At 43.3% G+C, this 13,571-nt stretch overlaps 1 protein-coding gene across 5 annotated transcripts in view; it reads right to left on the reverse strand.

Moving 5' to 3' along the window:
* EXOC6 (exocyst complex component 6) overlaps nucleotides 1–13,571 on the reverse strand; it is a 1,441,232-nt gene that overhangs the window by 529,742 nt on the left and 897,919 nt on the right. For all 5 annotated transcript variants that reach the window (XM_085606137.1, XM_085606139.1, XM_085606140.1 and 2 more), the window contains 2 exons: nucleotides 6,981–7,092; nucleotides 6,381–6,515 (listed from right to left, as the gene is read on the reverse strand). In XM_085606137.1, coding sequence (XP_085462263.1) covers nucleotides 6,381–6,515; nucleotides 6,981–7,092 — 247 coding nt within the window. The remainder of the gene's footprint in view (nucleotides 1–6,380; nucleotides 6,516–6,980; nucleotides 7,093–13,571) is intronic.

Raw genomic sequence — 13,571 nt, forward strand, 5'->3', positions numbered from 1 at the left:
AACAGTCACCCAGGCCCTCGTCATCAGCAGACTGGACTACGGAAACGCCCTCTACGCAGGAGCCTCGGCCAAACTCCTGCGACGGTTTCAACGCATCCAGAACGCCTCTGCACGCCTGATCCTCGACATCCCTCGCCACAGCCACATCACACCCCACCTGAGAGACCTGCACTGGCTCCCCTGTCAACAAGAGGATAACCTTCAAGTTCCTCACCCACGCACACAAGGCTCTCCACAACACCGGACCAGCGTACCTCAACAGTCAACTAAGCTTCTACACCCTCACCCGCCAGCTCCGCTCAGCCGAACGCGCCCTCGCCACTGTCCTCCGCATCCGAAGAGTGACCGCCGGCGGCAGATCATTCTCCCACCTCGCCACCAAGACATGGAACACCCTCCCCATCTGCCTACAGCAGACTCAAGGCGTACTGACCTTCAGAAAACTCCTCAAGACCTGGCTTGTCGAACAGTAGCAGCATTCCCCACCCCTTAGCGCCTTGAGACCCTAACGGGTAAGTAGTGCGCTTTACAAATGCTATGATTGATTGATTCATTGATTGAGTCGAGATAGATAATAAATATCTCAGGGAGCAATATGTAATATGAACAGGGATATTTAAGTCAAAATAACGTTTGTTATTTATTTTATGAAATTATGCGCGAACAAATTCAGGTGCTCACATAGTAAAGTGACAACAAGCATGACGTGCTAAGTGCGGGTGAATTTAAAATATAAACATCGCATTGACAACACATAGGAGAACTCTTCAAGAATAAATTACACAAAGTGTACAGAGTTCTTGTTGTAGGGGGTCGACAACGTTTCGATCTCAGCTATTCCAGATCATCTTCAGGACATAGCAATTGTGAGCAAGCTAAATCTATAAAAGATATTACGTATGTTATAGTAGAGTCCCTGGTAAAAAATTTACATAAAGTAATTACTTAAAATAGTGAATTGGTGCTCCCAGTGAACAATTATTCGAGGTCGAGCTTCTTGTTATTCAATGCAGGTATGAATTTACTGTCAGTCCTATTTAAAATAGTGAGATAAGGGGGAGGAGCCAAGATGGCGACCGGAGCAGACGCTTGAGCGCCCGGCTCCGCCGGCCCTTGGCCTCGGACTATCATCCTGATTCCTATTCTCGCCGATTTTCGAGGTGCAACGTGCGCGACGACGCGCTGACCGCGCCGCCGCTTTCCCGGAGTCTGAGCCCGCCCGGATGCCGGAGCTCTTGGTGCCTTTGTTCTCCGCGCTGGACCCCTGCTCCATTGTGGCCTTGGTCGGCCCCCTGGAAGCTCCGCAGTCACTGGACCCCCGGCGCAAATCAGAGCCCCGCGGCCCCGATCCCGCCTCACACCACGGACTGTCGCCAGACGAGCCGGGGGAGAGACGCCCGGACACCTCCTTCACCTTTCACCTGACGGGCTGGAGCTATAGGGTAAGCCCCGGTGTGGCGGGTCTCCTGCCCCGCTCTGTGGCCCGCGCTGTGGAAGGCTGCAGACCCCCTTCTTCTATTGCCTAGTCGGCTGCAAAGAGAGTCCGAGAGAGGGGAAGCGACTGTTGGCTTTCACCTGTTGCGGCGCAGACCTGCGGGGAATTGCCTCCTTGTTACGACCCCCCCCCTGGCCACTGTACCGTTCAGCGGTAAAACATGGCGTTGATTGCCTGCTCGCTGCTGGGGGGTGATGCTCCGGTCTCGCCCGCTGCCTGCTTCGCCCTCCCTCTACCAGACTCCAGCTCCACAGTGCCGTCCCGGATTGCTGCCGATGTGGGGGCGCAGCTTCCGCTGACATGCGGCTCCGTTCTGGCTGCCCTGCGGGACTTTCGTCTGCAATTGTGTGTTGGCTTGCAAACGCTGAGTGAGCGGTTCGACTCCATACTGTCGGCTGCGGGTCGTGAGCGCCCCGTTTGTTCTCAACAAGACGTGGGTCTGCCAGTGCTTCTGTCCTCTTGCGGGGACGCAACGACTGGGTATAACCGTGCTGCACTGGTGTCTGCATCTGGCTTTCCCGGCACCCAGGATCAATCGATCTCCTGCTCAATTGTGGACACTTTGTTTCCCCGTTCATTGCTGCCTGCTTTGTTGTTGCCTGCCTCACCGCGCCCGCAAGAGTATCCAGCTGAGCGACACCTGACGTCCTCGAGGAACTGTTCACAGTGGCCTACGGCTTCTTTTATGTGGAACTCCTGTACTTTACAGGCCAGGTCTGGATTTTATATGGTGCACAAGGGGACCTCAATAGATGATCGGCGGCCATTTTGTGACTCTACTTCTCCATCTTCTCCCAAGCGGCCATATTGTCTTTGTTTGCACGGGCTGCGGGGCCTTCATGTGGGGGCTAGTCTAATCTTACGCCCGCGATCGGGCCAGGGCTAGATTGCTTTCTATCACCATGGTTTCACGGATGGGCTGGACTGGGACTGGAACTGTCTGCATAGGTTGTGCGCACTCGTCGCGATTTGTCTGCCTTCCTTATATTGTTGTGACACGTTATCTTCACACGACCGCCTTTGGGTGTAGTGGGTTCTCAGTGTGTGGAGACGTAGTTGGCCGGTGGTTTCGGGCGCTCCGAGGTTACGTGGGCTCCTCCCCGCTTTCTTCTTTGTTTTCTTATTTTCTTTCCTTTATTCCTACTTTCTCTCTTGTCTATATTTCGGGTTCATTGGGCGACAGGCACTATGCTGGGGGGGGGCAGGCCGTAGCCTCCGCATTGGTGTAGGGTGGGGGGTAATTAACTGTTTCTTTTTAGTTCTATGGGCCTTTTTCTTCTATGTCTCTGCGCTATCCTTGTTTCCGATTCGGGGTCCGGGTGTGGGGTGGATTGAGTGGGGGCGGCTTTGGAGGGGTGCGTATTTACTCATGTGACTATCCTGTTATATAACTGCAACGCCTCACTGTCTGAGATTTTCTATGGCCGTTTCTAATGATGCTGCTGCTCTCCTGTGTGATGAAGCCATCTTGCGGACTCGAATCTCCTTGGTTCTATCCTCTACTGACTTTTTTCCTCGATAAAATTATTTTGAAAACCTTAAAATTAACCTTTACTTCTCCTTCCCCTGGTGTCAAGGATCTCTCCAGTGTATAACTCCTGAATCGTTGCTAATCTTGACCATTGATGCACAGGGGATGTAATGTTTGTCTCAGTGCTTAACCGTTTTGTGGCCGGCCTGATGGTTGTAGGCCCGTATTTGTTCTTTTAATATGCACAAATAAAGGTTTTTAAAAAAAAAAAAAAAAAAAAAAATAGTGAGATAAGGTTGTCTGAGAAAAGAAGACATTTTAAATATTTACATGACCTTAAAGGATAAGGTGCTGCCAACCTGGATCAGAAACATGTGTTGTAGACATAATAGATTATGTCACAGGTTATAGCCAATGTAGCAAAAGCCATAGGTAAGGTGTCATCCACGTGAAACAGTTGAAGCGCGAGAGATTAAATGACAGGCGCGCGACAAAAAATGCAAATGAAAAACGTACTCAAAACCGGGCAGTGACGGGGAGAAAGGTAGCGAGAAAGTAAGCAGAATGCCGCAAGGGGCATGAATTCCTGAAACTTGGCCTTGAAAGTGTGGAGCTATTCCAACTGTGACTGAGACCGCTCGTGAGGGTGCTAACTAAAGGAGAAGGAACAATAATTATGGACTGGTTGAGGCATGAAGGTAGGGAAAACATGACTGAGTGAAGTAGCGCGCAATTGGAACAATTACTTGAAACTGCACGAGGAGGGGCCGCTTATTCTGGCGTTATCCGATGCAAAGGAATGAAAACGACAATGTGGTGCAGTGAGTCAAGGCTGCCATTTCACTCAGATAATCGGCAATCATAGATTCATACTTCGCATGGGGGCCTTGACCCGCTGCACCATATTGTGGTTTTCATTCCTTTGCATCGGATAACGCCGGAATAAGCGGCCCCGCCTCGCGCAGTTTCAAGTAATTGCTCTAATTGTGCACTACTTCACTCAGTAAGTGCGTGCACGGGCGGACGTCAGTCACAGTTGGAATTGCTCCACACTTTCAAGTCCAAGTTTCAGCAATTCATGCCCCTTGCGGCATTCTGCTTACATTCGCGCTACCTTTCTCCCCGGCACCGCCTGGTTTTGAGTACGTTTTTTTAAATGTTTTACTTTCCATTTTTTGTCTCACGCCTGTCTGACTGTTGTAAGTTTGTCCTTTTTTGTTGGTAATAATAAAAAATAAAATTACTGGCAAGCACTCACAGCACTATCCATAATACCGAAGAAATGTACAGGTGCTAGATTAAGATGAACTTGCAAGTTGCCTAAAATGCAAGTAGTAAAGTAAGACTATTTGTTATATAACAAACTACAGAAATGAAGGGGTCTATGTTTTTGTTCACAGGAGTTGCTATGCAGTACAGCTGAGCAGTCATGTGATTCGTTCCCCCTCATAAAAAAACGGTCCTTTCTTCTTGTTTGTATTGACTGTGCTTGACAAGTCACAAACAAGTGCTCTAAGGCCTCCAGGACCCAGTCAAGGGATAGTAACCCTGAAGCACCAGAACTCTCATCTGCACAAGAAGTGATTTAGAGTATATCCGACCTGTCTTTCTTTACCACAGTGAATACCACTGCTTACAGCCCACAAAAGCCATGGTCTTGGTGCCAATGCATAATATCAAACCCGCATGGAGGCTGGAAGCTTGAGTCAACAGTGTTTTGAATACACTAGCTGGTAATCATTGTACAGACTGAAATAGTGGAACAAACATTGTAAAATGTAACATTTGATAGCTGATAATGTATATCACCCTGCAATATCTGTTTGTTTTGATTTTTTGGTTATGCAGAGCAGCAGAAAACTGATCGAAATTACTTGTCAGACAGTATCTCAATCCCTTACAGACCCAGTAGTAGAAAACCAGACATGTACATGCAATGTCGAGGAGCACCTGCTGTCAACATTGAATCCACAAAATGAGTCCCTTTAGCTTTTTACCATACTGTCAATGGAACTGTATTCCTTTGGGACTGAAATTTTGGCAAAGAATAGCAAATTGTGGCCTCAGATTAATAAATATTTTTTTTGTAACTATAGCTCCTAGTGTGGCGGCTAGTTATAGTTCAATACCACATACATTACTTTTTGACTAGCAGTGGTATGCTCATTCAGGTTTAATGTAAGAATGATTTTGACATATTACCATGAGATTAGGGCCCTCACACGGAAAGGCTGCCTAATGGCAATCTAATAGACAACTATGTTGTTTAGGAAAAAAACATAATTAATTGAGCAAGTTTCATAATTAGTGTGTTTGACTAGTATAGAACACTAGCTGTTACAGTAAGCTTAGGGACTCTTAAATGTCTTCCAGACTCTATAATGTTCTATACAGGGGCTGTTTTTGCCAGTGAGGCTGTTAATGAGATTACAACAGTGAAGTAAGTTCCAGGAGCGGCTCGTATTGGGGAAAAGAGGTGGTGAGAGGGGGAACGGGGCACGACAGAGACAAAAAAATAAAACTTACCAGCTGCCCTCCAGCATTGCAATGCAATCTTCTGCTCCTCTCCGGCGCTGCAGGCACGCACAGGCCCCCATCCTGTCCACCAGCCAATCCTGAAGCTGCTCTCATGCATGAGAGCAGCTTCAGGATTGGCCTGAGCGTGATGATGTGTGCTCCAGGACAGACTAGGAGTCTGTGCCTGCTCTCTCCAACCCCAGCAATGCAGCTGGGGTTGGAGAAAGCTTCACTGCACATGTGGTTTTTGGCCGGCTTGAGACGGCCGGCCATAAAACCACATGCGCAGTGTAGGTAGAGCCCACCGCACCCCCTCCGGCCTATCATCACCCTGGCCCTGCCCCAAGCCAGAGCACAAGTTAAGTAAAACGGGGTTTAAACCAGTTCTATTTTTAAAGTGCTGAGGGGGGCGATGCTCTTCCGCCATAGCGGAGGAGCTGCCGCTTGTAAGTCCCTACGTCTCAGGTCAAATGCCTTTCATGGTTCAAGTGCGAGAGACCAACCAGCCAACGAACAAACGTACGAATTTTCTTAAGTGTTATTGATGTGCAATGTAGTAGTAATCCCTCCAGAGCATTTTACTCTGTCATCTAAAGCACAGTCCATGTGATTCTGAAAGCTTTGATTAGACTGTCATTGCACTGAATGTTCAGTAAATCCAATTAAATATTGAAACCTTCAGTGTTAAGATTTCTTCAACACTGGTGCTCACTTACAGCTGCCTCGAGGCAATGCAGGAGTCGTCTACAAGCTCAACTCTAGCTTGCTGTGTAACCAAGTGATCTATTTCCTGAGGGTCAAGCGCACAGCTCCCACTTGAAGAACTGGAACCTCAATCATCGGTAATTCACAACCTCTACAGAGTCACAGGGCAGGCTTATGTTGCATGTCACGTACCTTAAAAGTAGAAATCCCATAAAGTCTTGTTGTGTGAACAGTCTCGGGGGAAATATTTGTAATGTTAGTTATAAAGTCCTCAAGGTATTTACAGGCTTGTTCCAGGTGTGTCGTGTTAATGATGATCTGCACCAGCTACAAAAGACAAAATACAACCAGAGAAGATGACAGCACTCGATGTCACTCTGTTTCTTTAACAAATGTTGCAAACATGTACATTATTCGTCTTTACTGATTCGCATGGAACAAATGATTAAGTGCCTAAGTTTACTGCAGATTCTGACTCCTTTCTGGACTTGTAAACAAAAGTTTAAAACTATTATGTACTATAGTATTCAAGAGAAACACTTATATTCGTCGTTTATCAGTACAATGCATTTAATTTGTGTGCTACAAAAGTACCGAATACAGCTTTAAAAAAAACAGCATGCAGCATCCACACTAAGATCGGAGTTGAAACTACAGAGTGTATTTTCTTAGGGTGAATCGCTGATTCTTCAGCCTTGGGCTGCTGAAGGGAGGGTGGGAGATGTGCGACAGAAGCGAGTAAATGTGCAGTGGTCAACTGTTATAGTCCGGGAAAGGGATTCAACAACCTACCTCTGTCAGCCCTATATGCGGCTTTTTGATAAGATTCTGTAAACAACTACTCAGGGTTCTGGTCAACAGCAGATTTGTAGATTTTCGAAGCATATCATCTATTTCTGTTGAACTGAAATGAAAAGATGTTATGCACAGTTAAAACATCTTAAAATAGCTGGTCTGCTGTAGCAGCATAAAAAAGACAAGGTACAGGTTATCATGGCAGTTTCTATAACCTAGCAAATACTCATCAGCTCAGAATAATAAGTAATGTCACCCTAGTATCCTTCCAATAAAGATTTTACACAAAAGGACTATTTTGAGTGCAATATTCCACAGTAAGCCATGAAAACATGTTAAAATGTTATCCCCATTGCTATCTAAAAAAACAGTCATTAACACCGAGAATAAAAGTAACATTATAATCTGTTCATTCCAGGCATGCAGCGTCAAATTTAATAGTGGCACTAGTAACTAAGAAACGAGAATAGTTCTTGAGAACGGTTGCAAAACGTTAAAAATGTCACAAGGAACAGATGAAGATTTCAATCGGCCCTTCAGTGAAAGCTTATTCCATCTCCTTCGTTTGACATATTTTGCTATCGATCTAATTTGGTAAAATGCCACTATGTTAAAGAACATATGACGTTAGCGCTAGAGTATAGTGCTCATCTAACACAAATAGATGTAGTATAAACAAGCGTTGGCAAAGTGAATACTTCTGGCCTTGCCAAGATAGTGCAATGTTTTTGTTTTTTAATAACAAACGACTCGGAAATTAAAAGATAAAAAAAGAGGATATGTCACAAGTATGTGGCTGCCTCTTGATTGCAGTAAAAATGTGAAACTAAAAAACGGCATTCACTAATGTGACAGTTATACAATATTTTAAACAATTGTCCTTTGCGTAGTGCCTTGTATTCTATGTTATACTATTTGTGAAGGAGAGAAAAATAAATCACCGCCTTACCAGACACTCAAATCACAGACAGCTACAATATTAAAACACCAACTTTAAAACGGAGAGAAAGCCATCTAACTTGGCACAAGAAGTGCTGACAAAATAAATAACCAGTATTTATATTAATGTAAAAAAAAAAATACATGAAATAATGGAAGCACGCCTTGAATCATCTTTGCCACTAAAGAGAATAGGACAACTTAGGAGGTGTGAGCAATGTGCAGAGGCTATGTACAGTCACTCAAAGGAAAGAAAGCCAGTTAGTAAATGGGCTGAACCATTTACCCATGCTGTATGCTTTTGTGCGTGGAAGCAAAACGTGAACAACAGTTAAATAGACCACTGGATGAATACTGCAGAACAAAACCCCTTCAATGCATGCATATTCGGTATAAAAATAATTCTAAAAAACCCCCCAAAAAAACCCAATAGTTTGGCGAGATAGCAGACCAGACCCAAGTTTAAAAAGCTAAAGACCAGACCCTACAAGCTAGCAGAACACCTCGACCCTACTCTCGGGAGGTTAACAGGAACATTGCTGACTTCAGTCACTGACGAATGTGAAACCAAGAATATGGTGGCGAAGATGGGGCCAGTAACAGAACAGAAACAAACAAGACCACAATCAAACTGAACAAACTATAATAGCAAATATCACTACATTATTTACATTCCAAGTAAATGTATCTACCAAAATGGAACACTTCAAATGATTAGATCAACAGGTAAAATGGGCAAACACGAGAACAAAAATATCTTCTTTAAAAAAGTGACGATCACTTTTTTTGATGATAAAAGAGTGTAATAGTAATCAAAGACAGTTTTGTGAGAGAGTGGCTTGATGAGGAATCAGCCTTTTAACTAACATGCGCACAATAATAAAGTGAAGACTTGGTGCTTAACTTGTGTGGCAAATCTGATATGTCAACAGGGCTAGTTTTATTGTTAGGAATTTCTAAGCAGTGGCTCAGGGCATCAGCAGCAGGGAGATGTCAAGCTGCTGCAAGGCGCAAAAAATTAGGGCCAAAATATCTTTCGAGGAAGATGCAAAATGGGGTTTTGACTAAAGTTACAAAAATAATTGCACCAGCCATGTTTTGATGCTGGAACCTTTGTATAGTATATGCAAGTACACAAGAAAGACATTTAAGGTATACAGCACCCCTTCCTGTTACAGGCTCATCTCCTTAATAGATGCTACTGGTAAAACTTGGGGGGGGGGGGTAATTCTTGTACGCTTAGATTCATGGTCAAATGTGAAAAAGATCGTAACCCTTGTGCATTACAGCGTTTCGCCCGGTATTGGGACTACTGAACAATTTACTCAACCAGCACCTTATTATTAACAAGTATGTCAAGGCCAAAACAGGGGGAATCTACATGACTTATCGATCCTTCATGCGCATTTGAACTGGCCAACAGGGAAATAATGCAGAAAATGGGCTTTGAATTGGACCTCATCACCCTGATAAAACGCCTACATTTTGATTTTAACAGTTGCAGTTCGTTTTGGCCCCCACGCGGAACTAACCCAACTAATCGAATCGCATGGAGGGCTCACACAAGGCTGCATTTTAGCCCTATTCTTAATCCTGATTTATATTAATGGCATAACGTAACATCTATTAAAAGCTGGGATGGATGAACCAAGGGTCGGGGATTTTTCATTACCCATACTCTTATATGCAGACAATGCGGTTCTGCTTGCCAGCACGCTCATAAGCCCCCAAACACTGCTTGATTATTTTACTGAGTTCATGGAGGGACAGGACCTCAAAATACTCCAGGTCTTTTAGTAAGAGGGGGGGGGGGGGATCATGCTCAGCATGGCTAAAGTTTTTTACTGTTTGGGGATTACTTTTTGTTCTAATTTTAGCTGGAAGCACATATTCAAATGAAAACCCAACACCTGGGAAGAAATATAGAAGCCATTTTACGCTTTTCACGGATACTAAAGCAAAAACTATTGCCAGAGATGATTACTTTATTTAAAACAGAATGCATCTCAGCTGCTATTTACGGGGCGGAATATGGGGGTATTAGAATTCATACTCTCCAGCATATTGAAAATGGCTTTGTACATAGGCTGCTGGCTGCCCCCAAAAATGCAGCTAATCTCATTTGTCATGAAGAAGTGGGCCTATCAATCAATCAATCAAAAATCTTTATTCGGCATCTAGAAAACACCATAAAAGCACATAGCAATAAAAAAGAAAAAAGAAAAAAGAAAATTCATTAAAATCCATGCTGATATACATCAAATACAGTACTAATTTTTGCTTCAGCAAACCCCTCTTTTTTTTTTTTTTTTTTTAAACCTTTATTACAGAAGTCAAAAGAGATACAAAAATGGGCCTACAACCTTCGGGCCGGCCGCTAGCAAACAATAAGAGCATAGAATACAAGTGGGAAACACACGCTGCAGCGTGAGAGAGATCACAGGAGTTGGAAAGAAAAACGTTGGCGGCCACACCGTCCGGACCCCCCAGATGGCGGTTCCATTTTTATGTAAGAAATAACAAACAAATCCACAAGGCAGCAAGAAGTCGAAACCCCTCTTGTTTTTCTTATTTTTAAGGCCATCTTAAGGAAATTCACCACACAAAACAGAGTCCGAGAGTCATTTACCATTTGTAGGTGTAGCAAGGCGACCCTGGCCTGCTTGAATTTAGCCTGTTTTAAAATACCAACTAAAAATCAACATCTCGGCACTGAATAAAATGGGCATAACAGTACAAAATGAAGGGTATCCTGAGGAGATCATAGATCGCAGCCACAGGGACCCTTCTGCTCAACCGAAACAGTAAAACCATGAGGCACCAAGTGATGTAAAAGATTGAGCCTAAAACGGGTGATTAAAAACCTATCCTGAGCATTACACATAAGAGTCAAATACGGTTCCATCCCCACCAGCGTTTTCAACATATTGTAAGCTATCACAGAGTTCTTGCCCCCTTCTTTTGTTTCTCTCTGCAATTGGACATAGTTAAAATATCTTTTCATCACCAATTTCCTGTCCAAACGGGTAATTACCATGGGGGAGCTAAAAAGGTTTTTGCATCCAATAGACTCAAGAGAGGACTTTACATAGCTCAACCAAGGAATGGACAACCTTTTATCCCTACTGATGCTGTCCATAATTATTTGCCTGTTTAGTTCAGCCTCTGGGTTCGCCCATATCCTAATCCAGGCCATAATCTGATTCAAATGAACCACATCCTCTATATAAGCCTAACCTAATTCCTCATGGGTGACATAAGACGAGGTACTTTGGGGAATGTTAAGTAGGGATCTCAGGTATTTATTCTCCTCTGTCTGAAGCTGATGGACTTCTCTACAGCCCCAAAGTTCAGCTCCATATAACACCTTTGCACAGCAAATTGAGGTGTACAATCTTGCTATCTGCTCCGGGGACCACCGTCGCAGCCTACGTCCATAATTCATGATGGAACCTGTGGCCGAGACTAACTTTGTGCATCGTTCCTCCAGTAAAATTTAAAAATTTAAACGCCCATCAAATAAAATGCCTAGATATGAGAAATGTTGTACTTTCCCTATACTATTGTCACCCATTTTATAAGTAAATTTCTTAATGGGTTTGCGTCCAACATCTATGACAAATGATTTGGAGAGATTGCCCGACAAATCCAGTGTGTCCATGAAATTAACAAAACTGTCTATTAGACGCTGCAAGCCCCTGGGTGTGCGTGCTAGAAGTACCGCGTCATCTGCGTAGAGCAGAACCGGGATTGGCCTAGATCCTACCCTGGGGGAATCTACCTTTAGATCAAGTAATGCTTGCTCCAATCCATTAATATATAGGGAGAACAAAAAGGGGGCCAGAATGCACCCTTGTCTAACCCCACTGGTGGGCCTATCATTTTCAGAGGATCAAATAGAACTGGCGCCACTTTTGCTCTGATTGAAATTTTGGCTAAATCCCGAAGCAAACTCGACAAGATAATGTTCATCTGATTGTTTGTCCCTTCAAAACATGTCTAAAATACCTTGGCTGGTATATGTTAAAACATGCTTTGCTAACCTAGGCCTCCAGGAATTGTTCAATTTACCATCCCATCCCTAATTAATGGCCTTGCAAAAGACACAGTGAAGTCGAGTTTTTAGAAATTTTGTGTCAACGAAAGATTATGTAAGATGTTGAATATGAAGATGGTGTGAGCTTATATCCCAATTGTAACAGTTAAAGGCCTTGAACCATATTTATGTTGGATTGAAAACCCTTATAATCCTTTGCTTCTAACCCTTTTCAGACTTAATCTTATACATTTTAAAGTGGCCTTTCCCACTTAATATTCCTGCAGCCCTGACCTGCCACCATATCATTGTAATTTTGAAACTAGACAATGCACATTTCACTTTATCCTGTTTTGCCTCCAGTATGCAAGCCCTAGATCGCTTTTCTTAAAAACCTTTACTGCAACAAAATTGTTTTTAAATTGATTTGCCCGCAATGGAATTTTTACAAAGGTTACCCTCGGAATTTGGTATTCTGACTTTTATTAAGGACACCACGAAAATAAGACACCATTATTACCAGCTAAATGTTTAAAACAGATACTTGTAGTTTTACGCATCGGATTCTATAGCTCTGTTTCTCTAAGATTTTAAGGAGATGTAGTTTTCAATTATTTTGACATTTTAATGGATTTGTCTTATGTTTGCATGTATTTATACATGTATACTTTTATGACATTTTGAACTGTTGAATAAAGATTTTGAACTCAAATGAACTGAGTACCAATAACAATGAGTAATACAGGGACTGTGCACAAACTAGAATTCACTATGCAACCCCCTGCAATCAACCAGAAATTTTCATTATCATCAACCGTACTAATGGTGTATGTTGTCTCCCAGCACACAATATTTAGGCATATCCCCACCATTTCTGAGCCTTTCCATGCTATACTGCTCTTTAAACAGACGGCTTTGGACAATGTAAAATGATGTAGCCTCAACAGTTTAAACATATGTAGCATTAAAGGTCACATAAGCATTGAAGGCTCAGTCGTCACAGAGAAAAAACAAGTTACTTACCTATTCACTGTGATTCTCCAGTATTGATATCTTTCACAAGGTCATGATTTTTCATGACCTTAAGACCTTCTGCCAAAATATACTCCACAATTGGTATAGATCAAACAGATCTCTTTGTTGTTTCTTCGAAATCTCACAGGAAACAGTATGTTTGTTGAACAGATACTGGCAAATCAAACCTTTTGCCAGCTCTTTTTAAGAGAGCATAGAAACTCCCAATATCATCTTGTGGAGAACTAGCTGCTGAAGGCATTGGAGGGAGCAATATTGGTGCAACATAGTTGTCCCATTCACTTCCTGTGCTTGTGACCTAATCATGGGGTATTTCACCTTCTTCAGTTTCTTCATCATCATCGCCCTGATCAACATAATCATCATGACTAGAAACTGGGTACAAATGTTTTCGTTATGGAATGTCTCATTGTTGTACAGCAGGGCTCTTTTGTTGTGTTGTCATTCCTGGAGAAAGTAATGAAATACCAGCTGGGGATATCCGAGTTTGTTGCTGTCACTGGGGTGTAGCTTCCTTTTCAGGAAATCTCTTATAATAATCCTGAAGCATCATACGGAGGTCAGTAACAAGGGCTATA

This window comes from Triturus cristatus, chromosome 1_2 (genome assembly GCF_964204655.1).
Source record: "Triturus cristatus chromosome 1_2, aTriCri1.1, whole genome shotgun sequence".
Lineage (NCBI taxonomy): Eukaryota > Metazoa > Chordata > Amphibia > Caudata > Salamandridae > Triturus > Triturus cristatus.